Source organism: Rhinolophus sinicus, chromosome 3, assembly GCF_057876585.1.
Source record: "Rhinolophus sinicus isolate RSI-liver-muscle chromosome 3, RSI-T2T, whole genome shotgun sequence".
NCBI lineage: Eukaryota > Metazoa > Chordata > Mammalia > Chiroptera > Rhinolophidae > Rhinolophus > Rhinolophus sinicus.
The window spans coordinates 68,874,567-68,892,746 of record NC_142503.1 but is presented as its reverse complement, the minus strand read 5'-3'; the positions used below and the strand labels follow the sequence as shown (position 1 = coordinate 68,892,746).

At 32.6% G+C, this 18,180-nt stretch overlaps 1 protein-coding gene across 27 annotated transcripts in view; it reads right to left on the bottom strand.

Moving 5' to 3' along the window:
* Window positions 1-18,180, bottom strand: part of PPIP5K2 (diphosphoinositol pentakisphosphate kinase 2) — a 62,047-nt gene that overhangs the window by 17,290 nt on the left and 26,577 nt on the right. For all 27 annotated transcript variants that reach the window (XM_088796652.1, XM_088796655.1, XM_088796657.1 and 24 more), the window contains 6 exons: window positions 14,792-14,933; window positions 13,816-14,039; window positions 8,412-8,539; window positions 7,758-7,872; window positions 2,701-2,808; window positions 2,496-2,612 (listed from right to left, as the gene is read on the bottom strand). In XM_088796652.1, coding sequence (XP_088652778.1) covers window positions 2,496-2,612; window positions 2,701-2,808; window positions 7,758-7,872; window positions 8,412-8,539; window positions 13,816-14,039; window positions 14,792-14,933 — 834 coding nt within the window. The remainder of the gene's footprint in view (window positions 1-2,495; window positions 2,613-2,700; window positions 2,809-7,757; window positions 7,873-8,411; window positions 8,540-13,815; window positions 14,040-14,791; window positions 14,934-18,180) is intronic.

Below are 18,180 nucleotides of genomic sequence, written 5' to 3'. Positions count from 1 at the left end.
AATATATATATATATATATACATATATATATATATATATATATATATATATATATATATTTGTTTATTCAAGTGAATTAGTATTAATTAAATTCTTAATAACATCCTAGTATTATTCTGAGTATTGTGAGACAGATGAGAGTCCCTGACTTCAAGAAATATATATACTCTATGAAGAAATTAACAATAAAATGATAATAAAAAGCCATATTAAACAAATTGCCTAATAAAATTTCATCAAATGCCTCAATAACTAAATAAACAATAATACTAGAGTAAAAAAGAGTAGAGATCAGTTTTGTTATAAAGAAATGTCATCAACCAGAGCACAAACTAAAAAATTTGAATTTATAGATTTTACAATATTTAAATTTTATTCCAAATAGTTCCAAAAAAATGTGATGATCACATACATAAATAACAATCATCTGATGACTCACTAAATATTTACTGAGTGGGTACCATGTGCCAGGACACAGATGAATAACATACAGTCCCAGATTGCAAGAATTTCACAGTATAGTATAGGAAAGAGACAAGTTAAAAAATTTATACCAAATACCCATCTATAATAGAATGGGTAAATTGGGGCATAGTCACATAGTAAAGCACATATTTTAAAGAAATAAGAATGGACAAACTAAAACTAAATACAATTCCATCAATGAATCTCATAAACATAATATTAGACAAATGAAGCCAAGCAGAAATATGACACATAAAAAACCCTCATCAAAGTAAATGGTACAGAAAATAAAGAGGAACTTTTTTAACTGGATAAGGAATGTCTAAAAACCTGAAACAATCAATACAGTTAATAATAAATCACTGAGAGACAAGAGTGACACCATCACTGAATCTATTCAATATTTTAGTGGACATTTGTCATCATTCAGAGATACAATCATAGAAAATCCAAATGACTCCACAGATAAATGATCAGAATGAATAACAGCATGTAGTAAGGTTGCTAGTTATAAAATATCTGTACAAAAATGAGTCAAAATTCAATATGACAATAACAAAATGAAATTTAAATAAGCCATTTATGAAAGCATAAAAATGTAAAGAACTTAGGAATTAATCAGATAAAGAAGGTAAAACACATACAAAAATCTTAATTTTATCAAAAAGATATAAAAAAATAGCTAAATAAATTCAGAGCAATCCCATGTCCTTGCACTAGAAGATCCAATACGCACTATAAAAGTGTTCTCTCAAAATTGATCTGCAGAGTTTATGTAAATCTCAATCAAAATCCCAAAAAGTTCTCTCTGGAACATTGCCCTTCACTTTAGTTTAAGAATGAACAAGGATGCTTAGTATCTCAACTTCTATTCAACACCATAGTGGTGGTCCTAGCCAGTAGCACTTCACCAAAAGCATATCCAGATGGCCAGTATACATATGAAAAGGTGCTAATCCTTCCTGGTCATGAGGATAATGTAAATTTAAACCACAGTGAGATAGCACTACGTGCCCCTCAAAACAGCTACATTAAAAACACTGATCATACCAAGTGCTGACAAGGATATGGCAGTATCTTTAGAAAACAACTGGGAAAACTATTTGACTGTACCTTCTAAAGTTGAACATATGCATACCCTATGACCCAGCAATTTACTTCTAGATGTATATACACAAGAAAAGTGTATATTTGTTCACCAAAAGACCTGTGAAAAAATGTTCTTAAAAACATTCATCTTCATAACTTGAACTGGAAACAAATAACATGATCATCAAAATGGAATGATTAATACATTCCACTGTATTTATTTAATGGAATCCTACATGGCAACAAAAATGAAGAACAGAATAGATGAATCTCACAAACAAACGAAAAAAGCCAAACCCACTCCCTACACAAAAAGCATGTATTTTGTGATTTCATTTATATAAAGTTCAGAATTAGGCAAAATTAATCTATGATAGTAGGTACCTTTGGGGAGAAAACAGGGAGGGTGTGATAGGGAGGGGGCACATTGGATCTTCTGGAATAATGACATTGTTCTATTTATGATCTGGCTAGCTGTTTCACAATTGTGTTCATTTTATAATATATCACTAAGTTACACACTTATGTTTAGGTACTTTTATCAATATTATAATTGACTAAAAAAGTTTTAAACAGCACATATTTAACTTTGTAAGGTTATTGTAAGGATTAAAATGCACTAATTCATGCCAAGTGCTTAGCACAGTGTTTAGCATGGATTAATCCTCAAGTAAAACAACAACCAAAACCAAAACAATAACTATATTTTTTCATCCATTCTAAAGTACGGGTCTTAAAAATCCAAAATAATCTAAATAAAAGATAAAATTCTAATATGCCTAAAAATGTTGTCCATCCAAATCATACTTAAAAAAATGTAAACCATTCTGCTACTAAGTAGTTGAGATAAGAATTATAGTACATAATAGACAATTCCTATAGAAACTTTGTGAAAAGCTAAAAGTGTAGTAACCAAGTACTGATAGTCTCATCTTTATTACCTCTCTTGAAGCTGGTCTATATCCATAGCCAGATGGTAAATTTTTGTCTTCTTCACATCCTTTGGCTCCTGGACTAAAGTGTAACTCAACATGAAAGCGTTCCTCTGAGGTAAGATCCTAAAAAATATTACAGAACATTTTTAAAATAAGAAACTTCAAGCTATTTATTTACCTCTGGTAACACAAGCAAATCAAGAGCTGTCACCTTGTTAGGATCCTCATAAAGCATGATAACAATCTGAGTCATGTAGTTGAGTTCATTGACAACCTTCAGATAATCCATAGCTCGTTTCCATTGTTCATCTTTTGATTCCTGAACAAAAAATACATGGACAGCATTTTTCTCATATTGCATTACTCGAAAGTCATTTTATTTTAATTATGGTAGTATGCTTAATCCTGAGTGATACCCCAAAGTAAGGTGAATATTTTACATGAACAAATCTTTCAAAATAACTTGACTATATTTAAAGTCTCAATAAATTACTTAAACTTAAGTAAATTATTTTAGAAATCTCTTACCAGGAGCACTATAAACTCCTGTGGTAACTCTTAAAAAAAAAAAAAGCTTATAAATGGTAAAAATAAAGAATCTCTTGAAATATGATACCCACAATTGAATTCTGAGGGTAATTGAATTCAGTTGTTAACCTTAAGTCCCATGGTGCCCAGTACAGTAGCATGCTTCATAAACAGAATTCTATCCTATAAAAGTAGTGCTATTTTCCCCACCATCATATAGTTCGTATATGTAATACATGCCTATCACAGTAAATATTCCTCATTGTACTGCAGTGGATATTTAGAAACAATCAGCAGGAAGAGGCATATGAAGAGTCTATTAATATTACCATATCCACCATTCCTCCACCTTCATTTAAAGAATCACTGGTCTTTAAACATGTAATCATAAAGCATCAGAACTCAGAGGGATTTTAGAAAATATGTACAAGATTCCAGTAGAAAATTCTATCTGAAAAGATAAAACTACTCAAAGTACAAAGTCTAGAGTTAACGGTCACACAGTCTGCTTAGAATTTACGTATATCACAGATAACTTTCCTTCACAAAGATTGATTATGACAAACATATGATTACATGTTTATGACATATCATAAACATTACAAATATATAAAAACATCCAACATTTTTTTATACAATAATCTGTACTTCGGTACAGAATGTGCCTTCTTTTGAAAACAAAATTTGAACAGCAAAGCCAAAACTTATGAGACCACATGCTGACTACTTCTTAAAACATCAGCACATATTTGCTTTTTAAATTTAGACATTATACATTTGTGAGGGAGCACTGCCCTTTTGAAGTTGTTGGAAGCGTCAAGTTAAAAACAACATAATGTAATTTGTGTAATTACATGTACTCTTAGCTTTATTTCAATAAATGACTATTCACACCTCTAAATGCTCTCAGGCCAAGTCACCAGAGCAGCTCCTCCCAACCTACACAACACTCCAGAGCAAAAATAGCAACTGTGTATGTGTTGTCTGTGTTTGGGGAGGGCATATGTGCAAAGATGTATATATGTTTTCAAAATTCGTAAGAGAAAACAAATTAGCATAGCATCACGAAGTTTTATTAGATATGAATTACTATAAATGATAGGTTTAAATTAAATATTAAAAATTTTCAATAGGTAAAAAGATCTATTAGACCTTCTGATACTACATTATTAATAGGAACACCATCTACTATCTAATTCAGTGCTGCAGTTACAGATTTTGCTAGGTCTGTTTCAATGAACAGATAAAATTAAATAATATTTAGTAGCATCCTACTGAACACAATTAATATGCAAGAACCCATAAAAATATTTTTAAAATTATATCTCATTAAATATAGTCCCTGAAATCTTGCTTATAATCTTATTTCCTTAACAAACCCTTTTTTAAAAATCTGTTATGGAGAGAGAGATTTTACCCAGTCCATAATGAAAATTTAAAACTTTCAACTGGGAAGAGACTGAACGAGGTTTTAAGTATATTAGTCACAGGGTTTTAAAAGCATAATATGAGTTGGGATAATGATTACAGTTCAAATATATTAACTTTTAAAAACTAGAAAACAGGACATCATTTTGGTATAGACTTTAATTTTTACTTTAGTAAATATAGGTATTTTTTTTTTTTTTTTTATCCTGGAAGCACAGATTTTTTTTTTTTTTTAAAGAATGGAGTTGTTCGGCTTTTGTTTTTAGAAATGCAGCCGAATAAATGTATACTCAACAAACTCTAGTTCTACTGTTTCCACCCTAATCTAAACTACCATCTTTCTTTAATTTTTATGTATAAAAAAAAATTCTTGTATTTTGCTAGATTAGAGATGGCTGAAAATATATTTTTGAAACATAACAGAAGTGACATGGGATTCTCGGTAATCTATGGTTAGAGTTTACTGAGAAAGAAGCGGGATATTAAAATTTATACCTTTTTAGTACAGATCACTTCCATTGTTAATCCCTAAAATGTCATTTTCTTTATCTTTTCAAACGAAAACTCCATGGGCATCTTATCAACAGCCACTATGTCAGCTGTCATAAAGATGCTGGCTTCCCAACTCTATACCTTTAACCCAACCTCTGTCCTCACATAGGAACATACTATTGGTCAGTTTTACTTGACTGGACTACTAGTCCCTCACACTCCATCTGTCTAAAACTAAACTCATTACTTTCCTTCTAATATCTGATCTTCCTCCCAAGTGTTACTTATCTCAGTGAATGGTAAGATCATCTACCAAGTTACCCACATAAGAAATACGGGAATCTTTCTTGACTCTCTTCTTTCTTGTCTTTAATACCTGTAAGCAGTAGTAGGTCCTTAAGGGGCGTGTTGGTGAAAGTTTAAGAGTCTTATAAAGAGAGTGTTAGTAAAAGCCTACAGGGCATTGAGGAGGTTGCTGGTGAGGGATTCAAAGAAGGTAAGAAAAATGTTACTGGAAGCTATAGGAAAAAGGACCCTTTCTACATAGGTGGCATAAAGTGTAGAAACACTGTAGCCTGTAGACAGTGGAAAATAAGAAGTGTATCTAATGAACTCAATAAGCTAGCTATAAAGATTTCCAAGAAAAATACCAAAAATGCCACCAAGATTCTTCTCACTGCCTGTGATAAACTATGAGAGGAGAGAGACATGCTACAAAGAACCTGTTAATTAGAAAGGAGCAAAGACTTATTGGGTTAAAAAATAAAACTGTTTCTCCTTCCCAGCCTGTCCAGAGAGCAAACAATGCTATAATTAAAAAGTAGCTTCTAGGAAGCAAGGAAACACAGGAATCTGTCACGAAAACAGGGGTGTGATTGTAAAAACAGGAAGATTTACAGAGGTACTTCACAGATGTTTCAAAGACACAAGAGACTTTCTCAGGATTGTATAAGCGTGTCTCTCAGATGCTCACTACTTAAGCAACAAGCACTGCTGAGGGCTCTCCCCCAGCAGCCACACGAGGAGCCCCATGTAGAAACGAGCTCAACCTTAAGAAATTTGTGAATATGACTTGTTTAACGAAAATTATAAATTACTCTGTTTTATTTTTTTAACTTACAGAATCTCGAACTAAAATCAAATAGCCCTTTGCATCTCAAATGTCTTTGGGCAGGAAGCAGGTTGAAGAAAACTACTTAGCTGCAAACATGAGCTACTTTTCATGAAAAAAGAATGACCCAGCTGAAGCAATCAAGAACCCAAAGCATGGAGCCATGAGTCACTGTATACACACAGCTCCCTCCCTACGTAGCAGTATGACAGAGCCCTATAATTAAGGAATGGGCAATACATACCTAGGCTGATTTCAAAATTGCTATGTACCAGTGACTATGGTGTACCTTCTGTTTTCCCACTTTTGAAAAAGTTGTCTACAGCAGTTATTCTATGCCCACCCCCTGTATGTTGGGTATTTAAAGGACAGATAATTGGTCTCTTCAGTTCACAGGTCTTTGAATTAAGACTGAATGCTCTTGAGCACTCAAGGACCTGTGTCCAGGGAGCCCCATGCCCATCTGTACCTCATTTACATGAGATCCTAGACGTCAAGTTTATGCTGTAATAGAATAAGACTGGGGGAATACTGGAGCGGTTAAGAGAATTTTGCAGGTGCGAGAAATATGCATCGTGTGGCCAACGGACATACTGTGATAGATTCGATTTTCCAAAGATGGCCAAAATATATCCAATCCCAGTTATTCATTTCACTCCATTCATCTAGTAATGTGTGTGTCTATTTCCCTCCACTTTAACTGGGATGAACCTGTGGACTGCCTCAACCAATAAAGCTCAGCAGAAATGATGCTGGGTCATAAAAAAGCCTTGCACTGTCACCCTATTCTCTGAGGAAGCTCACTCTTGGAACTCAGTTGCTATGTTTTGAGGAAGCAGGTCACCTGAAGAGGCCAAGTGTAAGTATTCTGGTCAAATAACCCCAGCCAAGGTCCTAGCTGACAGCCAGCAGCAAGCACCAGACATGTGAGGAAAGCAGTGAGGTGATTCGAGCCTCAGTCACTGTCTGACTGCAACTTCAGGAGAGACCCAAAGTGAAACTACCTAAGTGATCCCAGCTGGTCCTTTAAACTGTGAGAGATAAAAATAAAATGATGTAGATGTTTTTAAGCCAATAAGCTTTGGTATGATTCATTACAAAACAGTAGATAAGAAGTACAATGTCCAACCAAACACCAAGTATTACCAAATCTAAGCCCCAAATAACTGAAATTCATCAGCAAACACTAAGTCTTGTCAATTCTAATCCCTAAATAACTCAAATTTATCAGCTTCTCTCTATCTTACTGCCACCAGCCTATAACATCACCTGAAATACTGTATGTTATTGTTGGCTTAAATCAGGGGTGTCCAAACTTTTTTCAAGGTTTTTCACCAAGGGCCATATGCGGTAAAATACACAAACAGCCGGGTCACTCACTCGAGGTGAAGTACGTATTGCCTCACCTGGTTTAAGTAAACTAAATATATTTTTGGAATTTGCTGCGGGCCAGTTAACAATGGATCATGGGCTGCAGTTGGCCCGCGGGCCGTAATTTGGAAACCCCTGGCTTAAATGGATCTTCTCTAAGGGAAGAGAACCTATCTTTATCCCCAACATCTAGCACGGTGCTTGGCATATAGCAGACCTTTGACAATGGGAAATCAGGAATTATTAAAATTGCACAGTAAAAACAGGTGTTACTGATTTGATTACAAATTCAAGGAAATATATTTGTTAAGGAGATTGGAATAACTTACTCCACTTACATTGCATAAGGCACCATAGCGAAGAATAGATAGTAAAGAATGTACATGACTTTCACTGGTGAAATATAATCTGGTACGGACATGACGTTCAGGAGACAGAACACCCCTGGAATACCTAAAGCGAGAGGCAGACAGTGTTAAAACAAAACCATATAGTGAAAGCTTATTAAACATTGAAATCATTTTGTAAAATGGAATTGAATCTTACTAGAAGTAAAATACCATCATAAATAAATCTATCACTCTTCCAACCACAGTTGAGGAATTAGGAGATATTCCTTTAACTTGAAGATAACTGGAACTAACTGGGGCCTCTAAGATTAGTCAAAGAAGAGTTAATATTAGTCAAGTTCACTGTTAATAGTTCATTGTAACTCCTCTATTAACAACGACAGAAGAAGCTCACACTTTATGTTGGCCGAATGGGGTACATGCTGAATAATGTGAATAATGACACATATTATTCACCCCGGTTCTTCTCCAATTTGGCCCCAAAAAGAACCCTGGTTGGAGTTAACTATTAGGAATAATGATGCAACTCTTATTTCCACAGTGTGAAGTAAGATTTCTTCATAGGAACATTAAAAAGTAATTTAGATTTGAAGTATGCAAAAATAGATGCCTGTAGATTTAAACAATAGTACAGTCTCTTACACAGGATGGAGTTTATTTACAGTGTCATCATCTTGTGTCCTCTGAAGGTCTGAGCGAATTTTTCTAACTAGAGGAGTACAGTAGCCTTTGGCAATCTCCAGTTTTTCAGCTTTGGTTATACCATATTCCTGAGCAGAGAATACATGACATTAGAAAAAGGGTATAATGCCAAAGAACTCTAACAAATGCACCGCTAAAGAATTCTAGTGAGCCTTATTTGAACACTATACAACTCCTAGTTTACATTTCTGCAAATGCAAGTATACCATTCAAATATATGCAAGTATGTTCAACAATAGTCAAGTAAATGCAAGTATAGTTTTTGGTGGAATTGAAAGAGCAAGTAATTTCTGAAGAAGGTAGGATGAATGGATAAATGTAATCTTTATGGATAGTTCAACTCCATTGGTAGGTTTTAAATGTAGAAACAGACCTAAAAGAAAGCTGGATTAAGGACACAAATACTAAAGCACAGAACAAATAGTCAATAAACATATGAAAAAAACATAAATTGAAATCATGGGATTTTTGTCTATTCAAATGTTAAAGATTAAAAAGGCTAACAAATTATTTTAAAGCATTTGGCCAATACTTTTAAAGTTTTAATTAGTGGTAAGCAAAAAATGCCATGAAATTACCTAATTTCATGATGTATATAATTATTATGGGTTAATTAAATTTATGAGAAGTTGCGATCTAAAATATCAAGAAAACGTATTAATCTTAATGATAATTGTAATAAAAATTACAGTTCAAAGAGGTAGATAGAAAATAACCTTATATGAGAGGAAAATCTGTGAGAAATTGCAATCTAAAGTATCAAGAAAACATATTAATTGTAATAATTGTAATAAAAATTACAGTTCAAAGAGGTAGATAGAAAATAACCTTATATGAGAGGAAAATCTGTGAGAAATTGCAATCTAAAGTATCAAGAAAACATATTAATTGTAATAATTGTAATAAAAATTACAGTTCAAAGAGGTAGATAGAAAATAACCTTATATGAGAGGAAAATCTGTGAGAAATTGCAATCTAAAGTATCAAGAAAACATATTAATTGTAATAATTGTAATAAAAATTACAGTTCAAAGAGGTAGATAGAAAATAACCTTATATGAGAGGAAAATCTGTGAGAAATTGTAATCTAAAGTATCAAGAAAACATATTAATTGTAATAATTGTAATAAAAATTACAGTTCAAAGAGGTAGATAGAAAATAACCTTATACGAGAAGAGGGAAATCTGTGATGTGCCCGCAGATGGAATGGAGGGAGGGGGGAAGGGGGCAGATAAAGGAAAAGGGCAAAAAGTGATGTGGGGCGGACAGAGAGGAAAAAAAGGGAAAGTAGAGAGAAGGAAGGAAGAAATAGGCATATCCTCTCTCTCTCTCCAAGTACATTCTGGGATACCTGAATTTAAAGGCTACCTCCTGCTACCAGGTATTTCCAGATGGTCAAACATGAGTACGGATAATAGATCTCAAGACTGCCTAATAAAGAAAAGACTGATTGATTACAGATGGAAGATTTATGAAAATGGAACTTTTTGAAGTCATTTACCTTACACTAAAGCTTGGTTGGTTTAATAATCTTGCCAACATAGGTAACTACGAATTAGATATGTAAAAAGGATATAAATGCAATTGTGTATGTATGACTAAACAAAAGGAAAATGCTGGAATTAAAAATCATCAGGGAAAATTTTTGTTGCTAGCAAGGTGTGATAAAATACATAATCTCATACACTGCTCATTTGGAAGAAAACCAGTAAAAGATTTCTAGAGCTACAGAAATAGTTTTGAATACATGTACAGACACAGACACACAGACACAGACACACACACACACACACACACACACACACACACACACACTTAAAGAGAATGAAAAATATTAAAAGAATCCAGATTTCCAAATGCAAGAAAGTGATTAAATAAGTTATTATTACATCACACTATTCAGCCATCAGGAATAATGATGTACATATAGCTTTACTGACATGGAAAGAGGTTCTTGATGCTAAGTGAAAGAAAAAAATCAGGTTATAAAACAGCATGCTTTTTCTGGTTCTATTTTTACAAAGAATACAATAATTAATAAAATAAACAATTTTAACAATACACTATAATACAAATTGTGTGAATGTGGTCTCTCTCTGTCTCAAAATATCTAATTGTACTGTACTTACCTTTTTACTTAAAGGAAGCACTTTATGCTGCTCTGGGGCATATCTGAATTGCTAGCATCATTCCTCTCGTGCTTTGGGGCCATTGTTAAGTAAAATAAGGGTTGCTTGCACACAAGCACCCTTGACTACAACAGTGACTACAACAGTCGAGCTGGTAATCAGTATGGCTACTAAGTCACTAACGGGAGGGTGTGCATGCTGGACAAAGGGATGACTCATGTCCCGGGCAGGAGGGAGGGCTCACCATGCTGCTCAGAACAGCACACAACTTAAAACTTATGAATTGTTCATTTCTGAAATTTTCTGTTTAATATTTTCCGGCTGCTGTTTACCATGAGTAATTGAAACCACAGAAAGCAAACCACAGGTGAAGGGGACCTACTTTATGTAAAATTTTCATTTTTTCCCATTAAAAACTAGTTTCACTATAAGTACTATAAATGCAGCTAGAATTTTTAGTTATTTGTTCAGGGATTGCAAAGGCCTAAATTTTGTCCATGGGTTTTGGATTTATGAAGGCTAAAGGAACAAAGCAAAATATTTACTGAACTGAACTTGATGCTCATTTAAAAAGAAATCCCAAGTTTTGGCTACAATAAGGAATATCAAGTAAAAAAATTACGAAGGTAAATCCCACGTTGTCTTCTCCTCCCTCAATTTATAATCTCAAAACTCCAAGAAAGCATATAAAAAATCCTCTGATTTTAAACTTATAAATTTACCAACATTTAATTATGTTTTTAACCAAAATAAGACTTTGATTTCTGGAAGTTGGGGCATAATGTTGTCTGAAGAGTCCCAAGAGTTCAAAGATAAATAATTTGTCCAAGAAAGATAATTTTGGAGATGTCTTCAGGCTGTTATTGTGAAAATCTAACCTAATTACATCAAAAAACAATTACTGTAATAGAGACTGAGAACAACTAAGCATTATGAATTACTTTAAGAGATACAAATGATGTCTCAAATCTTTCCTAGCTATTCTAATTTTCAGTGCTTCTTCTAATTACAATCTTTAAAAAAATTCACTATAAATATTTAAGGAGATGGTGAGAAATTTCTTTGTCTATGTGAACGATATAAATAAGATACATACACAAAAAGCAGGAGAAATTATCATCTAAAACCCCATTAATACTTGAGTACTCTTTCAATCCTGACTCTTAGAAACAAATTTTTCATTCCCAATTCTAAAATGTTTAGTATACATGACTGAGAAAGAGGCTTGAGATCAAGTATAACAAATCATTTGTGTATTTAAGGCACTGAGTAGGTAATACACTTAGATATACTGAAAGGCTATCTTGAAAAAAAGCATACAGCCAAATAAATACTTAAAAGGGTCTTGTATTTACAGCTTATCTGTTAAAAAATGTACTTTTAAATAATCTCCATTGTAGGAATAAGTATAACTAAAATGTACTGAGCATGGACTAATGTCAATGCAATCCAAAATAAAGAAAAAAATCAGGGTCTTATTTATACTTCCAATGCAAATTAATAATGTTTACCAGAATTAACAGTAACTATTACTCTCAGAATCTTTAATAAGAAAATTTTGAATGAATTCTCTATCTTGAATTTTGTAACAAAGATGGATGCGGATTTAGTAACTTTACTGAATGAGTTATAATCAAATTAGTGTTAGAACAATGATCATTTGTCTATACCTGTAGCTAAAACGGAGTTTTACAGAACATAGTATATTCACATTGATGGTAATCTTAAAATATCTTAATTATAAAAATAAAACTTTTTATTCTGTAAAATAAAGTTTCTCTTCCATTTAGTAAACAAGAGTTGTTAGTAAATAAAGTCCTTGTTTTCTAAGTCAGTGTTTCTTAAAGTAGGCCCTAAGACATATTCTTCCCGTTTGAGATATTTTTATCCTCTTTTAAAAATAATTCATGTTTGCAAATCACTTATTCACACAACATACCTAAAACTGTCTTTATTATGTATTTGACCAAATAAACAGTTGTTCTTTCATGCTGAAATAAGCTAATCTTTAACATTTACACAAGTAACTATAGGTAAGTTGCATACTGTCTGAATTCCCAGGTTTTCAGTCTGTAATTTTTCCTGGACTTTCTTTGAATATTAGGGAAAAAACATTATTTTAGCCATTTTTTGTATATGAATATTTTTAAGTCAGGCTACTTTTATTGAGAATATTTATACTTTTCACGTATTTCATTTTTTCTGCTTCTTAACTTTGGTTCACAACTAGAATGCCTGATCTACTCCCCCTTTATGATATCCATATAATCTTTTAGTAATTGAGCTGAAAAAAGGTCCAGAGAGGGCATCCTGAATTATTTTCTTCTAACATATCTGTTATCTCAACTTGTCTTGTCACTATGTCTTTAGTATCAATCTGATTCTCCACTTAATTGTATTTCAATCACTTGAATTCTTGTTTTACCTTTATTTTTATTTTCCTATAATAAAAAGACCCAAGAACACTCCTCCTTACCAATAACTACTTATATATTGACCTCTAAATAACATTTTCAAAATACTTTCACATAAAGTAAAAATAATTTTAAAATCTACCATGTTTCCCTTAAAATAAGACATAGCTGGACCATCAGCTCTAATGCGTCGTTTGGAGCAAAAATTAATATAAGACCTGGTATTATATACTGTATATTATATTATATTAATTATATTATATTATATTATATTATATTATATATTATATTACATTATATTATAGACCTGGTCTTATATTAAAATAAGACCAGATCTTGTATTAATTTTTGCTCCAAAAGACACATTACAGCTGATGGTCTGGCTAGGTCTTATTTTGGGGGGAAACACGGTATATAGGGCCACAACTACCTTTTTCTCCCACTCCCCGCACATTTCCACAGCATACAGCTGGTTGGTGTATAATAGGTACCCAATAAATATTTTAGTAATTGAGTCCATCCTGTTTTCAGTTGTCTTGTTTTGTTAGTACATTATTATTCTTCGGGAGTATCAATTCTTAAATTTTCAAAAGTTAGCACAATCAAACTGTGAGAAAATCAAATAATTATTTAACATAACAAATACAGAGTTTAAAATATAAATACAAAATTACTTACTTTCCTTTTTAAAGTTATGGGTTTTATATGGACATGAAAATCAGCTATCTTTTATACACTGACAGACATTTGTAAAGTATCTATACAACACATAAGAAAAATGATTCCTAGGAATTACTTACCTGAGGGATAACAATGTCTGCTAATGCCTTCGAAAGCCTATATAATTCCATTGTGTTTTCTAATTTCAAGGAACCATTATGCTGGACATCGTATTTTATACAGTCATATATGTCAGGGATTTTACTAATATCATATCTTCCATTTTTTGTTTTAAAGTCTTTCTCCAACTTGGACCATCTACGTAGCATAAGCTCTAATGTCTCACTATGGTAAAGCTGAATATCTAAAACAACATAACATTTTTAGTATATTAATTAAAAATCAAATTAAGACTATATTAAAAAGTTGATAATTAGAACTTTTTAAAATGTCAAAGATAAAATTGTTAAGGTAGGAAATGTTACCATAGGCATATACTATTAGTAACCAGATATTTTGTTGACTTAAATAAAGGTATAAATACATAGGTTAGGAACATGTTACATGTTACATATTTCAATAAGAAAAAACAACAACAATAATTATAACAAAATTCTTTTAAGCTAATACATTTTCTATTCTGAATTTTAAATTACTTTGATTAGATTATTACTTATTATTTTCATTAGATTCACATCACTAACAGAATAGACAGTCATTACCAGAAAGGGACCCTAAAAATTAAACACCTCAAAGGATCCATTTTCACTAGTAAGCAATCTAAGATGTCAATGTTGCCCAAGTTATTAACCAAGCCAGTCTTAGAATCAAAGCCCACATCACCTTCCTACTGCTTGCTTTTTCTTATTATTCTGCCTATTTCCTGATTAGCTATATGGTAATGCTACATAATTAATCATAGAAGAATGTTTTATTATCTTTTTCATGGAAAAAAGCAACTATAACTTAATTATGTTTTTGCTGGATATATATTAACTCATACCTAGATTTAGTATGAAAGGGTTGATTTCTTAATATTGGTGCATCATATTTTAAAATATTTAGAGTAATTGGATAGTAATTTTTGTTTTATGCTCTAAGAAAAACAGTATTTACCTGATGATTTGGGATCTTCCATGCGATGTCTGATTTGAGAAGTCAAACTTTGTATCAAGGAATAAACTTTGTCACAGGTCTTCACAGGATTTTTAATTAAATGCATTGATTTGATAAGAGAAATGCTTCCAGATGGAGTAAGCTACAAATAAGTAAAGTATACATTTTATACCTGGTTATGCCCAATTGCCCAAGAGAACAATATACAAAATTTTCCAGAAGCTAGAGAATAATTCCACACCATAAATTAAGATGACCCCCAAAATATAGTAATAAAATCAAACAAAAGCAAAAACCCTGGAATTTCATGTTAAAAAACTAATAAACTTTAGCTATTATTAGATTATTCACAGAGAAAATGTAGCAGAAGTAATCTAACTTACAATGACATTTTATTCTAAGTTACGATGACAATTTGCTGACTCACTTAATATGTGCAAATAAGGTTCTAACCATTTCACATATATTTACATGTAATAACCCTAAGACTCTATTATCATCATCATTTATTTTTCCAGATGAAGTACTTAACAGAGGTTAAGCAAACTGCCCAAAATCAAACCACTAGTATGTGAAGAGTAGGATAAAAAAAGTGGGTAGTCTGGCTATAGAGCTGGTGCTCTAAAACATCATGCTCTTAAACACCCTTGGTGATGAGATTTTTCCTAAATCTACAAAAGCCATTAATGAGAACACAGTTTCAAATTCCAGTTTTGACACTTAGCTTGGCAAGTTATTTAACCCCATCAAACAAGTTTCTACAAAAATAAAAAATGTAAAGTGGAATTACACTTCTTGTTATGGTGAAATAGGTAGTTTGCATCAATCTAATCATCAAATATAAGCAATAATCTTGGGCAAACAACTTCTATACTTCTGCTTTAAAGTATATGAGAGATACAGTAATAAATTATAGAACCAAAATTCTTAGGTCAGTGATGTAGAGAGTGACTGGCATTTAAGGCTGTTTCTGCACTGGAGACATTTGTTGATCCTGTATAGACAACAGAAAAGTGGAGTAGAACTTTAATAGCCTTGTTAGGTTAAGGAGACAGAAGTGAAGTGAGGGTTCTCAAAGGTGGAACACTGGTAAACTCTCTGTATTTAGGGTTCAAAAAAGTGAGGGTGAATCAGAAGCAAACCAACCCATCAACAAACTGCAGACCAAGTTTAGGTGAACTGTTGGCCCAGAAAGATCTGTTCTAAAACTGGATTAAAGCAATCCTAGATTGCAGTGTCCACAGGCACATAGTAGAAACAAATAAAAAATCTTATTGGAAGATGATGATATAATCTTAAGCTCAATTTATTTCCACAAATGAATAAACAAATCCATCCATAATTAAAGATATTCAGGTACACAAGAAAACAGAACGGTATGGATGCCAATCAGCAGAATAGGCAACACAAACAGAACCAAGGAGACTCCAGGTAATAAAATTATCAAACAGTAAAAAAATAAAGAAACTTCCTCTGTTCAAGAAGATAAAAGGAAACACTGAGAATCATCAAAGAACTGCAAATTATTGAAAAAAGAAATGACAATAAATTATATTTTTTAAAAAAGCAAATGGAAATTCTGGAATTGAAAAATATACGGGCTGAATTTATAGCACATTTGATACAGCCAGAGACACATTCAGTAAATTGGAGACAGTACAAGATTTTATCCAGAATAAAGCATACAGATAAAAGAATGAAAAAAAATCAAAAGAAAGGTAACAGTAAGTTCTGGCAAACATATTTAGAGATCCAGAAGGTAATAGAAGCAATATTTAAAAAACAAACAAACAAACAAAAAACTTAAAACAACTTTCCAAAACTGAAACCAAAGATCCAAGAATCCTAACAAACTATTAGGATAAGTTAAAAAGCAATTTACATTTAGAAACACAATAGAAAAACTACTGAAAACCAAAGATAAAAATAAAATGTTAAAACAGGCCAGAAGAACTTATTAAGAAGAAGAAATTATCTTCAAAAGGTGCAATAATAAGATCAACAGCTAACTTCTCAAGGTAAACATTGGCAGCTAGAAGATAGTGAAACAACATCTTCAATGCAATGAAAGAAAGTGCCATTCTAGAATTCTATACCCAGTAAAAAATATCCAAGAATAAAGTTAAAATGAAAACATCTTCAAACAAACAAAAAAGAATTAATCATGAGTAGACTAACAGAATTACTGCATTGTCCTTCAAACAGAAAGAGAATTATCTTAAATGCGAACTATGAAATTCAGGAAAAATTCAATGTAATTAAAAGGATAAATTCATAGATAAATCTAAATGAATACTGCTTTATAAATAATAATGACGACACATTGTGGGGTTTAAAAAGTACAGAATAAAAATAAACAATATTGGGCAGACGGGTGGCTCAGTTGGTTAGAGCACAAGCTCTGGACAATGGGACTGCCAGTTCGATTCCCACATGGGCCAGCGAGCTATGCCCTCCTCAACTAGAATGAAGTCAATGAGCTGCCGCTCAGCTCCTGGGTGGCCAGATGGCTCAGTTGGTTGGAGCACGGGCTCTCAACCACAAGGTTGCTGGTTCGACTCCTGCACTCCTGCAAGGGATGGTGGGCCACACCCCCTGCAACTAACAATGGCAACTGGACCTGGAGCTGAGCTGCGCCCTCCACAACTAAGATTGAAAGGACAACATCTTGAAGCTAAAATGGCACCCTCTACAACTAAGATTGAAAGGACAACAACTTGAAGCTGAATGGCACCCTCCACAACTAAAGATTGAAAGAACAACAACTTGACTTGGAAAAGTTCCGGAAGTACACACTGTTCCCCAATAAAGTCCTATTCCCCTCCCTGCCCAGAAAAACATACTATTATAAAAACAAACAAACAATAAACAATATTAATAGCATACAAATTGCAAGCTGGGCAAATGTTATAAAGATTTTAGGCCTTGAGCTAAATGTATAGTTCAAGGACTAGCAGCACTGGCATCAATTGGAAGCTTATTAAAAATGTAGAATCCCAGTCCCTACCCCAGATGTGATGAATCAGAATTTGCATTTTTTACAAAACCCGAGATGACTCATACGCAAGTTAAAGTTTAAAAAGTACTCTCCTCTATCCTAGAGTCCTTGCATTGTCCAAGGAAAGAGTGAAAACATGATGTAAACATTCAAGTTTTAGAAGTCATAGAAGCCTATCGTTATCTCTGGGGTAACAACAAAACAAATACTAAAAATCTAATAAAAATTGCAAACTAACAGAGAATCAAATAAAGTATTATTTCCAACAAAACAAGAAAGGAGAGAAAAACAGGCAGTACAAATATAAAGCGCTTAAAAGGAAAATAGATTTATACATAAATTTATAATATAAATGGAATGACTGCCCTCAACAAAGATTTTCAAAATTGTT